The sequence below is a fragment of the Ursus arctos genome, unplaced genomic scaffold, assembly GCF_023065955.2.
Source record: "Ursus arctos isolate Adak ecotype North America unplaced genomic scaffold, UrsArc2.0 scaffold_34, whole genome shotgun sequence".
In the NCBI taxonomy this organism is placed as follows: Eukaryota; Metazoa; Chordata; class Mammalia; order Carnivora; family Ursidae; genus Ursus; species Ursus arctos.
Genome location: NW_026623030.1, coordinates 4,047,856 through 4,066,167, shown reverse-complemented (window position 1 = coordinate 4,066,167; position 18,312 = coordinate 4,047,856). Strand labels below are relative to the sequence as shown.

Here is an 18,312-nt window from a genome sequence, read left to right as displayed (position 1 = left end):
CCAACCGCTGTGCCACCCAGGCGCCCCGAAGTGTAATTTTTCTGATGTGAATATAGTTGCTCCAGCTTTCTTAATTTACCGTTTCTATGGTATATCTTTTTTTCCATGATTTTACTTTTAGTCCATCAGTATCTACATTTGAAGTGCATTTCTTGTAGGCAGCATGTAGTTAAGTCTTGGCTGCTTTTAAAAATTTTTGTTTAAGTAGGCTCTGTGATCAATGTGGAGCGCAACTCAGGGCTCAAACTCACCATGCTGAGGGGCGCCTGGGTGGCTCAGTCAGTTGAGTGTCTGCCTTTGGGTCAGGTTATGATCTCGGGGTCCTGGGATCGAGCCTCAAATCACATTGGGCTCCCTGCTCAGTGGAGAGCCTGCTACTCCCTTTCCCTCTGTCTCTCCCCAATTTGTGCTGTCTCTCACTATCTCTCTCAAAGAAAGAAAGAAAGAAAGAAAGAAAGAAAGAAAGAAAGAAAGAAAGTCTTAAAAAAACAAAACAAAACAAACCTCACAACACTGAGATCAAGACCCAAGCTGAGATCAAGCGTTGGATATTTAACCGACTAAGCCACCCAGGTGCCCCTTAATTTTTTTTTATTATGATTATTTTTTTATTTTAGAGAAGGAGAGAGAGGGAGAGGGAGTGCATGATCATGCATGAGTGGGGGGACGGGGGACTGAGAGTGAAAAACTCTCAAGCAGACTCCCTGTAGGGCTCAGAGCCCAACGTGGGGCTCAAACTCACAACCCCAAGATCAAGACCTACAGGCTCCTCCAACTGAGCCAGCCAAGCACCCCTAAGTCTTAATTGTTGTTTTTTTTTTTTAAGTTCAGTATGATTCTGACAATGTCTTCGTTTTAGCTGGAGTGTTTATTTTGCTTAAATTTAATGTCATTATTCATGTAGTTGAATCTAAGTCATTGTTGTGCTATTTGTTTTCTGTTTGTCCCACCTAGTTTTAGTCCTGTATTCCTCCTTTCCTGTCTTCCCTTGCTTCACTTGAACACTTTAACTTTTTTAGAAGGCCATTTTAATTTTTTATTAGCTTTTCAGCTATGCCACTTTGCCCTTTTTACTGGTAGCTATAGGAATTATAATATATCATCTTAACTTTTTGGAGTCTAATTACAGTTAATATTGTACTATGTCATGTAAAATGTAAGAACATTGAGAAATTGTATGGTTCTATTTACTGCCACACCTTTTGTCTTTTTGAGATAGTGATTACATATTATAAATACAAAAATGAAAAGTTATATTTGTTTTATAGTCATCCATTTTTAAAAAGATTTTATTTATTTGAGAGAGAGAGAGAGAGCACGAGCTGGGGGAGGGGCAGAAGGAGAGGGAGAAGCAGACTCCCCATTGAGCAGGGAGCCCAATGCGGGGCTTGATCCCAGGACCCCAAGATCATGACCTGAGGCAAAGTCAGATGCTTAATTGACTGAGCCACCCAGGCGCCTTCAGTCATCCATTTTTTTTAAAGATAAGAAGAAAAAAAATAGTCTTTTATAGTTATGCACATTTTTAGCATTTCTGATAGCCTCCTTTTCTTCATGGAGATCTGAGTTTCCAGCTCTTATCATTTCCCTTCAGCCTAAAGAACTTCCTTTATATTTCTTGCGGTGCAGGTCTGCAAGTAACAAATCACCTTAGTTTTTGTTTATTTAAAAATGTCTTTATTTCACTCTCATTCTTGAAGGATATTTTTTGCTGAATATAGAATTCTGGATGTGTGAGACCCTTCTCCATACCTAGCACATTAAAGATGCTGTTCCATTTTTGTCTTTTGTCTTTCAATTATTTTTTAAAAGATTTGATTTATTCATTTGAGTGAGAGAAAGAGAGTGTGACAGTGAGGGAGAAAGAGCATGAGCAAGGTGGAGGGGAGGGCAGAGGGAGAGGGAGAAGCAGACTCCCCACTGAGCAGGGAGCCCGATGTGGGGCTTGATCTCAGGTCCCTGAAATCATGACCTGAGCCAAAGGCAAATGCTTAACCGACTGAGCCACCCAGGTGTCCCTCAATCTTTTTTTTTTTTTTTTTAAGATTATTTATTTGAGAGAGAGAGAGTAAGGTGAGGTGGGGGGCAGAGGGAGAGAATCTTCAAGTAGACTCCCTGCTCAATCCCATAGCCCATTAGATTATGATCTGAGCTAAAACCAAGAATCAGTCCCCAACTGAGCCACCCGGGTACCCCTGTCTTTCAATAATTTCTGATGAAAATCAGCTAACATTTGTATCCTTTCCCCGTATATAATGTGCCATATTTCTCTGGTTATTTTTCGTATTTATTCTTTATTTTCAGCTTTCAGTTTGACTAGGGTGTGTCTAGCTACGGTTTTCTTTGTTTTTACATTGTTTGGGGGATGCTGACCTTAGTGAATCTGTCAAGGTATGTCTTTCATTAAATTTTTAAAAAGGTTATGGGGTGCCTGGGTGGTTCAGTTGGTTGAAGTCCCAATAGCCAGTACTTCAGAATGTGACTTTATTTGGAAATAAGGTCATTGCAGATGTAAATAGTTAAGATGAGTCTTACCAGAGGAGGACGGACCCCTAATCCAGCATGACTGGTGTGAATACATCTATGTGAAAACAGACACACGGGGAGAATGCCGTGTGACAGCAAAATCAAAGATTGGAGTGACGCAGCTATAAGCCAAGGACCGCCAAATATTGCCAGCAAAGGCCCAGAAGCTATGAAGAGGTAAGGAAAGCATTCTCTTTGGGCTTCAGAGAAAGCATGGCCCTGTGAACACCCGTTTTTCAGACTGCTAGCTCCCGGAAGTGTGAGACAATACATCTCTGTTGTTCTTACATGACCTAGCTCGTGGTATTTTGTTACAGTGGCTCTCGCAAACTCATACGGTCATCATATGCTGTTAATATACGAACATTAACTGTACTTCCACAGAGGAGTAACGAATCATTGAAAAATTAGAAACAATTTCATTGACAATACCATCAAGAAACATAAAATACTTAGAAATTAATCTAACAACAAACCTCTAAGACATCTACACTGCAACCTACGAATGCCGCTGCATGAACTTAAAGAAGATCCAAATAAGTGGAGAGCACGGTACCAAGTCCACGGATTTGGAGGGTCAATGTTCTTAAGATATCAGTTCTCCCAAAACTGATCTATGGTTTCAATCCAATTCTAAACACAATCCTACTAACCTTTTCCTGAAGAAATTAACAAGACAACTCTAATATTTTATAGGAATACAAAGGACCTGAAACAGCCAAAACGATCTGGAAAAGGAATAACAGACTTAGGGAACCTACGGAGAAGTTTCTCAAAACTTTCTGTGAAGCTACAGCAGTCAACTGTGCTTCTGGCCGAAGGATCAGTAAGTAGATCAGTGGAGTAGAATAGAGAGCCTAGAAATAGACCCAGAGCCATTTACTCCTAAACAGGGTGCCAGCGAAATGTAACAGGCAAGGGACAATTATTTCAATAAAACGAGGGATCTATGGGAAAAAAAATTTTTTTTTTATGGGAAAAAATTTTAACTTCAACTCCTGCCTCAGACCATACATGAAAATTAATTTGAGAGCCACTGTAGACCTAAACACAAAATGTAAAATTATAACATTTTTAGAAGAAAATGGGAAAATAGCTTCACAACGGAGGAGTACTGTCAGCGATACAAAGAAAACGTTTCTGATTCACACATTTAGTGGAAGCCCTGACGGTTGAATTTCTTCTCTTTTGTCACGCAAGTGCTTGATGTAAGCTTTGAATGAGGAAGCATCTCCTTCGGAGATGATTATCTCCAATAAACACCTCTCCAGCCGCACAACTCTGGGAAGAACGAGGCCCCCTGCCTCCAAGGAGGCTCCTTTGTTTTAGAGATCTCGGTTGATTTTGATAAATGACCCGCCGGGCCTATTGTTTTTCTCCTCCTGCCATGCTTTAAATTCCTGCTCTTAGGTCTTAAATTCACCAATAAAGATTGAGCGCCTGAGGGCGTCTGGGTTGCTTCTGCCATCTGCTCAGGTCAGGATCTCAGGGTCCTGGGCTCAAGGGCCACAGCATCAGGCTCTCTGCTCAGCGGGGATTCTGCTTCTCCCTCTCCCTCTGCCCCTCCCCCCTCTCATGCTATCTCTCTCGTCCTCCCTCAAATAAATGAATACAATCTTTAAAAAAAAAAAGAAAAGACTAAGCCCCTGAAACCTTAGGCCTCCACCCTTAACCGCAATGAAGGTAAAACCCCAGGTCTGTGTGCTCACTCTCTCCGTATGGCCTTGCTGTGTGGCCCTGGGCGTGCTGTGTAAGTTCCAGGTCCTGTAAGCAATACGTTTTTATTTTTTCAAAGTTTCCCGATGTTTATTGCTGGAAGGTGTCTTGCAATCACTATACGAACCGTAAGGCCTGGTCCAACCGCAACATTGGTTATCAATAGGCTAAGACTGGCACAAAACAACACAATGAGATGGATGAATCTTTTATTTTTTTAAGATTTTATTTATTTATTTGACGGAGGGAGAGCAGGAGAGCACAAGCAGGGGGAGCGGCAGGCAGAGGGAGAGGGAGAAGCAGACTCCCCGCTGAGCAGAGAGCCCAACTCTGGGCTCAATCCCAGGACCCTGGGATCATGACCTGAGCCGAAGGCAGCCGCTTAACCAACTGAGCCACCCAGGCGCCCATCTTTTTTTTTTTTTTTTTTTTTTTTTTTTAAGATTGTATCTCTATTTATTTGACAGAGACAGAGCACAAGCAGGGGGAGCGGCAGAGAGGGAGAAGTAGACACCCTTCTGAGCAGGGAGCCTGCCGGGGAAGGCAGTCGCTTAACCAGCTGAGCCACCCAGGCAACAGCCCCCCCCCCCCCATGGATGAATCTTAAAAATATGCTGAATTCTTCCTGTAAGCGGCCTGAGGTGATCTCTGAAAATGGTTCGCTATTCACTTGACCCAGAAAACCCTTCAAAATCATGCAGGTCAGGAGGTTCAAATCTTCGTGTGCACTTAAAGAACAAACTGCCCAGGCCATCGAGGGTATGCATATCCGAAAAACCACCCAGTGTCCGCAGGATGTCACTTTGCAGAAGCCGTCTGCACCATTTCGTCCCTCCAATGGAGCGGTGGGCAGGTGTGCCCGGTGGGGCTGGACGCGGGGTCAGTGGCCTAAAAAGAGTGCTGAATTTTTACTGTAGCTGCTTAAAAATGCGGAGAGTAATGCTGGACTGAAGGGTTTGGATGACATTTTTTGCTCATTGAGCACATCCAGGTGAACAAAGCCCTCCCGAGACGCGGTGAGAATTTACGGGGCTGGTGGTCGGCTTAGCCCGGGCATGCGCGCTCCCTGCCGCCCTGAGGCGCTCCTTTCTGCGAAAGAGCACGTTGTCCCTCAGCCAGAAGACGAGGTTGCAGGGCAGAAAAAGATCCCAGAAGAAACTGAAGAAACACAACTATGCCCCAGGGGTAAATTCTGCAAGAACTAAATGCAAATAAAAGTAAACAAATATATGTTATGCTGAACGAAGGAAGCCTTATACAAGAGTAATCATACTGCAGGAGTTCATTTCGGTGAACTCTCTGAGCAGGCGAAATTACTCGATGTTGAAACCGCAGTGGTTTCCTCTTGAGGATGGGGTGAGGATGGTGATTATCTCAGAAGGAGCATGAGGACATCCGGAGTGATGGAAATATTCTAGATCGTGGTAGGGGTTTGGATAGCACAGGTGTATACATTTGTCAAAACTCACAAAATGGCACATTCAAGATTTATATAATTCTCTGTATATAAATGTTACCTTAAATTTGCAAACAAATATTGAGCTCTAGTTAATGATATGCGTGCTGAAGATTCGAGGTGTGAGGTGTACTGATGTCTGTAACTTTTTTGGAATGCACAAAAAATCAGACGGACTAATGGATGGATACATAGGAGATAAAGCAAAGTGCTAATCAAAGAATCTAGGTAGTGAGGATATGGGTGTCCACTGTACAAACCTTTCAAACTTTCTGAATGTTTGAAATTTTTCATAATGAAATATTGGGTAAAATAATAATAACGACAACAAAAACAAAACAACTCAATTTAAAAATGAACAAAGGGGACGCCTGGGTGGCTCAGTCAGTTAAGCGTCTGCCTTCAGCTCAGGTCATGATCTCGGGGTCCTGGGATCAGTGGGGAGCCTGCTTCTCCCTCTGCCTCTGCAGCTCCCCTGCTTGTGCTCTCTCTCTTTCTCTCTCTCAAATAAATAAATAAAATCTTCAAAAAAAAAAATGAACAAAGGACTTGAATAGACATTTCTGCAAAGGAGACATATAAATGGCCAATAAGCACATAAGAAGACACTCAACATCATTAATCATTAGGGAAATGCAGTTCAGAACCACAAGACACCACTCCATTATGATGAGTATAAATTTAAAAAATAGAAAATAACAAATGTTGGCAAAGGAGTGGAGAAGTTGGAGCCCCTGTGCTTTGCTGGTGGGAATGTAAGATGGTGCTGCGATTGTGAAAACACAATTTAGCGGTTTCTCAAAAACTGAAACAGAATTAACATATGATTCATGAATTCCACTTCCAGGTATATACCCAAAAGAACTGAAGTGGGGACTCAAGCACATACTTATATACCCACAGTCACAGCAACAGTATTTAAAATAGTCAGAAAGTGGAAGCAACCCAAATATCCACCTACAGATGAACAGATTTTAAAATGTGGTATATCCATTCAATGGAACTCAGCTAACCAACTAACCCTTGGTTGGCAGGCACTGGGAGTAGGAGGGAATGGGGAGTTATTGTTTAATGACCATAGAATTTCTGTTGGGGCTGATGGAAAGTGCCAGAAATGACAGTGATGGTTACACAACATTGTGAATATGCTTAATGCCACAGAATTGGTGCACTTAAAAATGATTACAATGGTAAGTTCTATGCTATGTACATTTAACACATTAAAAAATAAATAAAAATAGTAATAGAGCAAAAGGCTAACATCACTGAACTCAAGGGACTGTCACAATCCTTTGCCCAATTTCCAGCCCATTCTTCGGCCCAGACTTCATCTACTGAAGTCTCCTTCACATGGGGAAGGACCCAGCAACACCATGAGAAAGGTATATAGGAGTGACGTCCTAATCCTTCTGTGAAAGGACCTGTGTCCATTTACTCAAGTGGTTGCATACTGGAGAAAGGGAAAACCCAGGTCATTTTACAGAGGACTCCCCTCAACACTGACACCTGGAATCCAAAATCCATGACAGCCCGCCTGTTAGAGTTGGGTGTAGAAGATTTGGGTAACAAATGGAGAACTGGCCTGATTCCATCTCACATGGGGTTCCTAACCTACCCACTGGTTATTCCTCCAGTTTTTTTTTTTTTTGAAGATTTTATTTATTTATTTGAGAAAGAGAGAGAGGGAGAGCACGCACACAAGCAGGGGGAGGGGCAGAGGGAGAGGGAGAAGCGGCCTCTCAGCTGAGCAAGCAGCACGATGTGGGACTCAATCCCAGGACCCTGGGATCATGACCTGAGCCGAAGGCAGACACTGAACTGACTGAGCCACCCAGGCATCTCTACTTCTCCAGTTTTTGAAGATTGTTATTTATTTATTTGAGAGAACAAGAGAAAGCACAAGAAGGGTGAAGGGCAGAGGGAGAAGCACACTCCCTGCTGAGCAGGGAGCCCAATTTGGGACTTGATCCCGGGACTCTGGGATCATGACCTGAGCCGAAGGCAGACGCCCAACCAACTGAGCCACCCAGGCACCCCTTCTCCAGTTTTTGAACACATAATTGCAATACACGATATTGGAAGTTTTAGCAGGGCAATTAGGCAAGAAAATGAAGTAGAAGATAGGGGTGCCTGGGTGGCTCAGTCGGTTAAGCATCTGACTCTTGATTTTTGGCTCAGGTCGTGATCTCAGAGTCATGAGATCCAGCCCCATGCCTGGCTGCACGCTGGACATGGAGCCTACTTGGGATTCTCTCGCTCACCCTCTTTCCCTCCCCTCCTCAAAAAATCAATTGTATTTTTATATGCTTACAGTGAACAATTGAAAAATGAAATTAAGACAACTATTCCATAATGCCAAAAAGAATAAAATACTTAGGAAAATTAACAAAGAAGTGAAAAACGGATACTCTGAAAATTACAAAACATTACAGAAATAGGTTAAAGAAGGTCTAAATAAATCAAGACATCCAATGTTCATGGATTGGAAGGATTAATGTTGTTAAGATAGCGATACTCCCCAAATTGATCTACAGGTTCAACACAATCTCTGTCAAAATTCTACTTGGTCTATTTGCAGAAACTGATAGAGCTGATTCTAAAATTCACATGGAAATTCATGGGAACAAGAATAACCAAACCAATGTTGAAAAAGAACAAGGTTAGAGAGCTCACACTTCCCGATCTCAAAACTGACTGCAAACTACAGCTATCAAGACAGTACAGTATTGCCGTAGGATAGACACACAGATCAATGGGGCAGAATTCAGAATCCAGAAATAAGTCCTCACATTATGGTCATTTTCAACCAGGAGGCAAAAACAATGCAATGGGCAAAATAATAATCTTTTCAACAAATGATGGGACAACTAGTTATCCACATGAGGAAGAATGAAGTTGACCTTTACCATATATAAAAATTCACTCAAGGGGAGTCTGGCCAGCTCAGTTGGTAGAGCTTAGTTGGTAGAGACTCTTGATCTCGGGGTCATGAGTTCAAGCCCTACATTGGGGATAGAAATTACTTAAAAAAATAAAATAATAAATCTTAAAATTTTTTCACTCAAAATGGATCAATGTAGGAGCTAAAACTATAAAATGTATAGTTTACGAAACTGCAAAATGTTGGCGTTAATCTTCATGCTCTTGGATTTGGCAATGGTTTCTTAGATATGACACCAAAAGTATAAAAAAAAAAGAAAAAATTGGACTTATTCAAATTTTTAAATTTTGTTCTTCAAAGGACACCATCAAGAAAGTGGAAAACTACCCATAGACTCGGAGATTTTGCAAATTATATATCTGATGAGGACTTGTATCTTGAATATATAAAGAACTCTTACAGCCCAATAATATGAAATGATAAACGAAGTTTCTAGGACTCCAGTGGTTCTATGCTGGATGTTCCATGCTAGAACACTTCCTCAAAGTAAAGGACAAGTAATTGTGCCCTCCACCTCCCACCACGAAGAAAGAATACACTGCAGGGACTCCGGGTGCTGGAGGCCGCATGCTCTGCCCTTGGGAATACTGCCATGAGCCGCTGCTGGATGAAACAGAGCATGCCGACTTGACATAGAACCCAGAGCAGGAAGGGGTCTGCAGCAGGTCCAGGATTTGGCAGAAGCGACTCTGCTCCTGGCCCTGTGATCTGGCAGAGCCCATGGCAAATGCTATGGCAGAGAAAGATTTTTGAGTGGGGCCTTTGGTAGTTCCAATGGGAGAGCTGTACCAGAACTCTTAGGGTTCTAGAGTGAGGCCATGCCACACACCATTCACAAAATGGCTCCTGGCATGTTACTGGGCCCCACCAGGAACTGAGCACCTGACCTTGGGCTATTGAGTGACCACATGGCCAGAATGGCTCATCAGAGCTGGATACAGTCAGAGCCACCAAGACTTAAGGTACCATCACATAATGGAAGTGGCATTGCCACGATCAGTTCTGAGCAAATCTATACAGGTAGGCAAGTGACTGCCATCCGCACGTGGCCTCGCTCACTGCACCTTGGGTGGCCCTCAATGACAGCAGTGAGGGGAAAGCCCTCCAAAGGGTGGAGCTTCCACAGAGCACCATGTCATCCATATTGTATGGAGGGAAAAGTGCCTGGGGAAAGAAGACAGGAGCCCCTGTTTGCCACAGGAAACGGTTGAGCTGCTGGCTTCAGGGGGCCTGGTCATAGCAAGAGTAGAAGTTCAGAGACAAGGAAGTCAGGAGAAGAGGCACCTAGAGATCCAGTGTGACATGTAGGGACTTTCCAGTTGATGGACCCAGGGGTCCAGGTGGGACACCCTGCTCCCCAGTACTCCGAGAGACCCAGCTGGGGAATTTGTGTCCTCATTCTTGAAACTTTCGGTTCTGGGTCTCAGAAGGGGGTAATGCATCAGGAACACAGTAAGCATGGCACAAAACATACACTATGACACCTGCCAGGTCACTCTGGGCTCCTCATGCCACCAAGCAAAGGGGTACCCCTACTGGCAGGGGCACTGGAGCCAGATCCTAGGAACAGGGATGTCTGATTTTCCCATCCTCCGGGTGTCCTGTGGAGCTCCCTTGCCCAGCTGTCACTGTGAACAGGCCTTTACAGCCAAGCACAGCCTGAGGAGGGCCTGGTCCCCCGGGGCTCATGTCCCCAGGGAGGAGCATCTGGGCCAACCCATCAGGTGAAGCACCCAGACCTTCAGAAGTGTGAGGAGAGTGGGATCTAGAAAAGGTGGGGAAGAGGGTGCCTGGTTACAGGCTCGGGACCAGCTTAAGCAAGGGGGGTCAGAGCCCATCCCACTAGCTTTCCTTCCCTATGTATGTCCCGAAATTGTGCCCAACCAGAATCCTGAGGGTCTGAAAGCCATGAACTTAACGTGGGGCTCAGTGTGGCAGGGCTGGAGTAAGCGTCCCCAGAGTGAGCTAGTGACTCACCACTGACACTTTCCCCGGAGCCTTGGCTGGATGGGAGCCACCTCGGTTAAGAGAGGCTGTGCACCCTGACCTCACTGAAGGTGACCCCCGACCCCTCTGGGCTGGAGAGGAACCAGCCCCCCCTTAGCATTTCCTCCTCCCCTCCACCTCCCTCAGGTGCTCCCCCCAAACTCCCTCCTGTTCCTCCCCCACCCCCCACCTCCACCCCCACCGCTGATTTGTTCCCCAGATCGGTTGCCATTTTCCAAGTGTCGTATAAAAGGCCTCATACAGTCTGGAGCCTTCTGAGACCGAAGTCCCTCACTCAGTCCAATCTCCTGCGGTGGCTCTGTGCTGCTGCGCGTGGCCCTGGCACCCCGGGCTCCTCCCTGCAGTGGTGGACCAGGGCTTGTCCGTCTGCTCAGTGGCTGCTGGGCATCCGGGTTGTTTCCAAGCTTTGGTGATGATAACAGAACTTCTCCCAACACGCAGGGGCAGCCCTTGGTGAGAGCGGAAGCGTTCGTGTCTCCGGGGCAGCTCCCGGGACGGCCCTGCTTGTTCGGGGGCAGGTGTACGTTTAACTTCATCAGCTGCCTTCTGTGCACGAATGTCTCCTTTCAGGTCAGTCTCTGCCCTTTCTTCACCGTAGGCAGCTGAAAGGAGCCAGGCAGCGCCTTCCCCAGCCCCGCGGGCCATCTCCTCAACTGGATCACGCTACTCACAGGGGACGCGTCCTGCTTCCTGCCCCCGCTACAGGTGACAGTGTTGCTAAGCTTCTTGCCATGCCACACCAACGGTCTCCTTCTCCCGTCTTCCAGTATGAGTCTTCTCACTTCCCTCTACGACCCCGCTGGCCGTCTCAGCAGGGTCCTTCCAGCTCCCCCTCGCGTCCAGTCCGAAAGCCAACGCCATGTGACTGCGGCTTGCACCAGCAGCATCCCATGCCGGTACGCAAAGCCATGGGTTATCTAGATCTCCATAACAAAGCCCCTCAAACTTAGTGCTGTGAACACATACACAATCACCTCTATTGTTACCTCTCACAGTTGTCAGTCTGCTCTCTCTTGCAGTTACAGTTGATGACAGCTGGGACAGAAGTCACCTGAAAGCTTCTTCACTCACTCATGATGCTCCGTGCTGCCTGCTGGCTGGCCCTTCAGCTGGGGCTGCTGGCTGGAACACCTCTGCCACCTGCCTCTTCCTGTGGCGGCTGGTGGCTCCTCGTGGCATGGTGGCTGGCCCGAAGAGCATGCATCCCAAGAGGAAAGAGAGACGGGAGCTGTATCACCTAGCTATCTGAGCTGGCCTCAAAAATCAGTGTCACTTGGGGTGCCTGGGTGGCTCAGTTGGTTGGGCATCCAACTCTTGATTTTGGCTCAGGTCATGATCTCAGGGTTGTGAGATTGAGCTCAGCGGGGAGTCTGCTGGAGATTCTTTCTCTCCTTCTGCCCATCCCCTCCCTGCTCACGCCCTCTCTCAAATAAATAAATACATTTAAAAAATCAGTGTCACCTGCTCCATTTTAGAGGTGAGGAGCAAGTCATTAGGCCAGCCCATGTTCAAGGTGAAGGGAATTAGATGCCACCTCTTGAAGGGACAAGGGTCAAGGAATTCCCTGACATGTTTGGAAAGCACCAGAGTGGGCCTCTTACCACGGTGGACTGGTGGAGAGATGCGCATACGCAGAGGTGGACAGGTAAAGAGATGGTGCATTTCCCCAGGCGGATAGGCAGGTGGGTGACCCATTTATCAAGGTGGGGAATACCAGGAAAGGAACAGATTTTGAGAGGATCTTAAGTCCATCCTGGGCATGGTGGCTGGGAGATGTTTACAGGTGATCCAAACGGAGATGTTGAGTAGGCACTTGGGAGATACTAGCCTGAACCAGAGGGAGAGGTCAGACCACAGGTATCAGCTTGGGAGTCATCGTCACAGAGAAGGTGTCTGAAGCTTCACGACTGCAGGATGTCACCCAGGGTGGGAATGGGGAGGGATGAAGAAACTGCCAGGGCTGGGGGGAGGAGAGCACAATCTTCCTGACCACTAACTCTTTTGCCCCCATCGTGGCAGAACTCCCACTTTGATGGGTAGTCAATCCCCGTGTGCCTCTCTGATCTATTGGTGAGCACGTGATTCTATGAGGTTCGGTGCTGGAAGAGGTTTCCACAGTCATCCAAAGGAACACAAGGGAAGAGATGGGAGTAACGGGGCTGTGGCAGCCATCTTGCAACCATGAGGCTGTCTGGGAGTGGCAGAGCCACTCACTGAAGTAATGGTTCCTTCACTAAGCATTCTGATTAAGTCCTGGGCACCTTTATTAGGACTCTTGTGACAGGGGTTGAATTGGGAGGTTCTATCACCTGAAGTCCAAAGTCTCCTCACTGATACCACAGTGGAGTCAGCAAAGGAGTCTGAAAAAGGGCGTGTGAGGTGGGAGGAGAAGGTGGGGAATGTGAGTGTGCTGCCTACCGTTCATGCAGCTCCCACGTGCTCAGCCCAGTTCTAACGTCTCACATTTAGTAACTGGTTGAGTCCTCTTGAGTTAGGTTGCTATTATTATGTTACAGATTGGGAAACCAAGGCACAGGGGGCTGAGGGAACCTATGGAGGTTCCCGCAGCCAGAAAGTGACAGCTGGGATATAAGCCAGACAGTCTGTTGCTCTTTCCTGTGAGCCAAGGGTATCTTTTTCAGAGGTCCAGAGAAGAGGGTCTTAGGTTGAAGTGCCTGACTGGGCTTTCAGCGCTCCTTGCTTGAGAATGAACAGTCTTCACTGAATTTGGCAAAGTACAGGTGGTCAGCCATGTTGGGCAGCGTGACCAGGGTGGGGAGAGTGTGGACAGCCGGACTGGCCTGAAGAGTAAGGAGGTGGAGAGCCCACACGAGTCAGCACTTGAGAAGCATGGCTATGGTGACGGTAGAGCAGGGGTGTTTCCATGTTTTTTGGGCGGGGATTTTGGGACATATAGGAAGCAGGAGGAGGGCTTGCTCCAAAGCACTGGGATGGGGCCTTGGATGGGGTCTGGAAGGCTCCCCTGACCCAGGAGAGAAGGTAGAGACTTGGGGCCAGAGGCAATGGGGTTTCGGGTTTGGTGATAAGCAGAGGTAGCTTCCTGCTCCCGCCATTTCCTCCAGGAGGCTGAGATCCCGGCTCTGGAATGGGTAGGAGGTTTGACGCCAACAAGCGGTGCGGTCGTGGGGTTGCCAATGGAGTTGGGTCCGATTTGAGGTCGGAACCCAGCAGTTTGGGGGCCAAGAGATTGACAGTTTGGGTGGCTTTCTCCAGACTTGCCCATCCACCTCTGTAGGGCCCCAAGGAGACGAGGAGCCAGCCCTGGTTTTGGTGCCTACAGGAGGGGTACCCAGGGGCTGGGTCGGCAGGGGCCAGCAACCAGAGGGCTGCAAGGTCGGGTGGCCCCCGGCCACTGCCCCCAAAGCAGGGTGAGGACCTCCGGCCCCCGTGGGCAGGGGGAGGCGGCCCTCCGCGCCTTCCCGGTGGCATCTCTCCGCCCGCGAGTCCTGCCAGCCCTTCGAGACAGGAAGACCAACGCGGGGCGGAAGGCTTCCCACCGGCCCCCTCCCCGCCGCCCGGCCGGCCCCCGCGCGCCGATGCGGAGCAGGATTTCCCGCCGCCGCAGTTGGGGATTAGCGCGCCCCTGGCCGGCGCGGCGGGATTAGCCCGCGTGGACTCGGCGCTCGGCCCGGGGATTACAGCGCGCTCCCCCCCGACGTATATATTCCCGCGGCGGCGGCGGCCCGGTTGGGCCGGCATGGCGGCGGCGGGGGGCGCGGCGAGCCGCAGGGGCCCCGGGCGGCCCTGCCCCTTCTCCATCGAGCACATCCTCTCCAGCCGGCCGGAGCGGAGCCCCCCGGCACGGGCCGCCCGCGCGCCGCAGCCCGCCGGCCGCCAGAGCCCCGCGGAGCCCGGGGAGCCCGGGGCGCCCGAGGCCGCGCCCTGCGGCTGCTGCTGCTGCTGCGGGCCCCGCGCGGCGCCCCGGGGGCCCCCGGAGCCGGCCGCCGGGCTGGGTGAGTGGGAGCGGGGCGCGGGCGCAGGGGTCCTCCGGGCGCGGCGCGGTCGGGGCGGAGCTCGGCCCCCGCCCCTCGCCTCACCGCGCCCTCGCCCCGCAGGCGCGCGGCTTCCGTGGCCGCTGAGGCTGGGCCCCGCGGCGCCCTTGCCCTTGGCCGCGCCCACCGGAGGTTCGGGGGCGCTGCCGGGCGCGGGCGGCCCCGGGCCGCAGCGGCGCACGCGGCGTCACCGCACCATCTTCAGCGAGGAGCAGCTGCAGGCGCTGGAGGCGCTCTTCGTGCAGAACCAGTACCCCGACGTGGGCACGCGCGAGCGCCTGGCCGGCCGCATCCGCCTGCGCGAGGAGCGCGTGGAGGTGGGTGCCCGCCCGCCGCACGGCGAAAGGGGCCGAGCGGGCTGGCTTCCTTGCTCCTTCTTTAGAAAAGACGGCCCTGGCGCGATGGGAGGAGGCGCCGGAGGCCTGGGGACCGCTGTGGGGCGCAGGGCCAGTTCCGGGGGGCGGGCGGGGACAGGCAAGTGCGGGAAAGTGTCCCTGGATCTGCAGGGGAGGTAAGGCTAGTTTTCCTCGGGTTTAAAGTCTTTTTATTTTCCCTGATAAATGAGGCGCGCGTTCGTGTGCTAGAATTTGGGAAGCTCGGAAAGAGCACAAAGCTGCAGAAGGGGCGTCCCGGGCACCGCCGGGTGGAGGTGGGGGCGGGGGAGGCATGCAGAGAGATGGCTGGTCCGGGTGGGAGAGTGGTTCTCGTCCCCGCGGCCCGAGCCGCAACCCCTATTTGCAGCGGTTAAGAGATGGTGGGTGCCGCTGCCGCGTACCGGCCCCGCAGCCCTCTGCGCACATCCCCATCGGGAAGCTCCCGCCTGGTCCACCTGTGGGGGTGATGGTGGGGGGGACGCGGGTTCTGGGGCTGGGCCCCAGCGGTCCCTCCTGTTCCTCAGGTCTGGTTCAAGAATCGCCGGGCCAAGTGGCGACACCAGAAGCGCACGTCAGCGACCTCGAGGCTTCTCCCCGGAGCCAAGAAGCCCTCGAAGCAGAGATGCTGATGGCTCTGGTAGCTACTCCTGGGCTTGGCCGCGTCTTTTGGGGCCGGCTCAGAGAGAGGACAGATCTACCCGAGAGCTGAGAGCACAGCAGCCTCTTCCCGTCCGTCTGAGGGGCTTCAGGCATCCTGGACCTGGTGCTCAAGGCCCGAGCAGGCAGCTGAAGTGTGTGTCGTCCCGCCCCCATCCCCCTCCCCCGTCACCTGCCCCGAGAAAGAACGGAACACTGAGCATCTCCATGTGCTCTCCTCTCCAGTGACTAGGGTCGAGAAGATTCCCCAGGGGCTAGCGGGGCTGGGAGCTGGGCACAGAGCAGGTCAGCTTCCTCAATTCCGCAACTCCAGGAGAGGAAGCACCCCTTGCCAGGAGGGCCCAGAGTCTTCCTGTCCGTTCCTGGGTATGCCGGCGTCCCTCCTCTCCTCAGCATGCACATAGCTCCCACCACCGGCCACGGGGGGAGGGGGTTCTGTGCATTCTGGGCTTGTCAGCTTGCCTGCCCTGCACTGGGCCTTGGTGTCCAGAGCTATAGGATAAGAACGTTGTGTGAGTTCATCTCCAGAAGCCCCCACGCTGCTCCTTAATTCTGTGAGCCTTGTCTGGATCCTGGGAAATAAACAAGCAACTGCAAACAGCACAAAAGCAGTGCAGAGTTCGAAGTCCGCCATGGCCCCATTCCCCCACCCAGGGAGTAGGGGCCATCTTGCCTTGGGGAGCACAGCCCAGTGAGTCCTCAGCCCCTGTCTTCCCCAGCACAGCAGATTACCCCACCAATGGTGGCCTAGCACCTAGACCCTAGATCGAGGTCTGCACTGGCCTCGAGGTACTGCTCCTGGGTGGGGATTTCTATGCTTCGTGTCTGCCTCCCTCTCTGCCATCTTGTTGGGGCAAGAGGAAGTTTGACGGGGGAGGATGCACCCCTCTCCCCCGCCACTGCCTTGGAAGATGTCTGTTTTCTTCTCCATCATTCTGGCCCCAGGGTGAAGGACGGTGTGAAAACCAGGCTTTGACTCCCCCAGTAGGCCTGTATGGTGGGCTCAAGGCATTGAACACCATCGTCTGGCTTGAGGACCATGTTCTGCCTCTTCATGGGTCCTGGAGGAAATGGGCCGGGGGTATCTGAAAGGAGACACAGCCCATTCATTAAAGATGCAGAAGGCAGGGCTACTGCCCCCAGGACTCTCCAAGGCTGGCTAGTTCAGATAACTCGGGGCAGGCATGATGTCCCCCCCAGGGCTGCTGGGTGCCTCTAGGACAGCAGCACCCCCCCCCCCCCCCCCCCCCCGCCAACCCTCAGGATGCACACTCTGGTTGACACAAAGCTCTTCGCCCTGAGGCGCCTGGGTGGGTCAGTTGGTTAAGCGGCAGCCTTTGGCTCAGGTCATGATCCCAGGGTCCTGGGATCGAGCCCCACATCTGGTTCCTTGCTCAGCTGGGAGCCAGCTTCTCCCTCTCCCTCTGCTGCTCCCCCTGCTTGCGCGTGCTCTCTTTGCCCTGAATCGTGGCCTTATCCTCAGATCCTGCACAGTCCACCTGCAGACCTCCCTGCAGGCCGGGATGCCCTCATCTCGCTGGGCTCTGGGACCCTAGCCGCCAGTTGGCTCTTTGTCATTGTATTGTGTGGCCATGATCAGAGCTCCACCTTCAAGGGACCAGTGGGCCTACCTCTTTTCTCTCCTTTCTCTAGCTGCTCCTTGGCGGGCTTACCCCTGCAAGCTGCCCAGTAACATAGCTGTGCTGCAGGCTGGGCTCCAGGCATGCTCCTCTCCTCTCCATGCTCTCCTTGCTTCATCACTTCCACCTTCAGGCCCCAATTCCTATCTCTCTGCCACATTTACATCTCCAGCCCAGACCTCTTCCCTGAGCTAGATATTTATGTCCAACTGTCCTCTTGACTACTCCACCTGGAAGCCCACAGTGCCTCAAAATCAGCTTGTCAGCAGCAAACTCTTCCCCTGTGCAAACCAGGTGCATGAGCCAGAGGACTGGCAATAATCCTCCCTTCTCTCCCCCGCCCACCATACCCAGCCAGCAGCAAATCAACTTTTTTGTTTTATTAAATTCAAGTTAGTTAACATACAGCAAATCAATTTTTTTTTAAAGATTTTATTTATTTATCTGAGAGACAGAGAGAGTGCACAAGCAGGGGGAGTGGGAGAAGCAGGCTTCCCGCTGAGCAGGGAGCCCAATGCAGGGCTCGATCCCAAGACCCCGGGATCATAACTCAAGCTGAAGGCAGCCGCTGAATCGACTGAGCCACCCAGGCACCCCTGTAGCAAATCAATTTTACCTCCAAAAACAATCCCAGAAGCTCTCTTCTCCCCAGATTCACCTGTAGCAACCTGATGAAAATGCCGTCATCCCTCACCTTGACCACTGCCGCTGCCTCCAGTCTTGTCCACCTGCAGCCACTCTGGTTCCTCTGTAATTCTTTCCCCATAAAAGGCAGGGTGCAAGTGTGAACCTGCCTCTCCCCTGCCTATAGCACTCCTAGGGCTTCCTGTTGTTCCCAAGACAGAACTCACCGTGACCCATGAGGCCCCACACAGCCAGCCCCTGCCTCTCTGGCATCATCTCCCACCTCACCACTCCTTGAACTCTGTATATCCAAAGGTCTTCTCCCGCCTGCTGCGAGACCTTTGCACCTGCTCTTTCC

General features: G+C 50.7%; 1 protein-coding gene across 1 annotated transcript; it reads left to right on the top strand.

Annotated features, from left to right (window-relative positions):
* The first annotated feature begins 14,364 nt into the window (after positions 1-14,364).
* GSC2 (goosecoid homeobox 2) lies at positions 14,365-15,662 on the top strand. Its single transcript, XM_048221297.1, has 3 exons — positions 14,365-14,620; positions 14,723-14,976; positions 15,558-15,662. The coding sequence occupies exons 1-3, from the start codon at positions 14,365-14,367 to the stop codon at positions 15,660-15,662; spliced, it is 615 nt and encodes a 204-aa protein (XP_048077254.1).
* Positions 15,663-18,312: the final 2,650 nt, after the last annotated feature.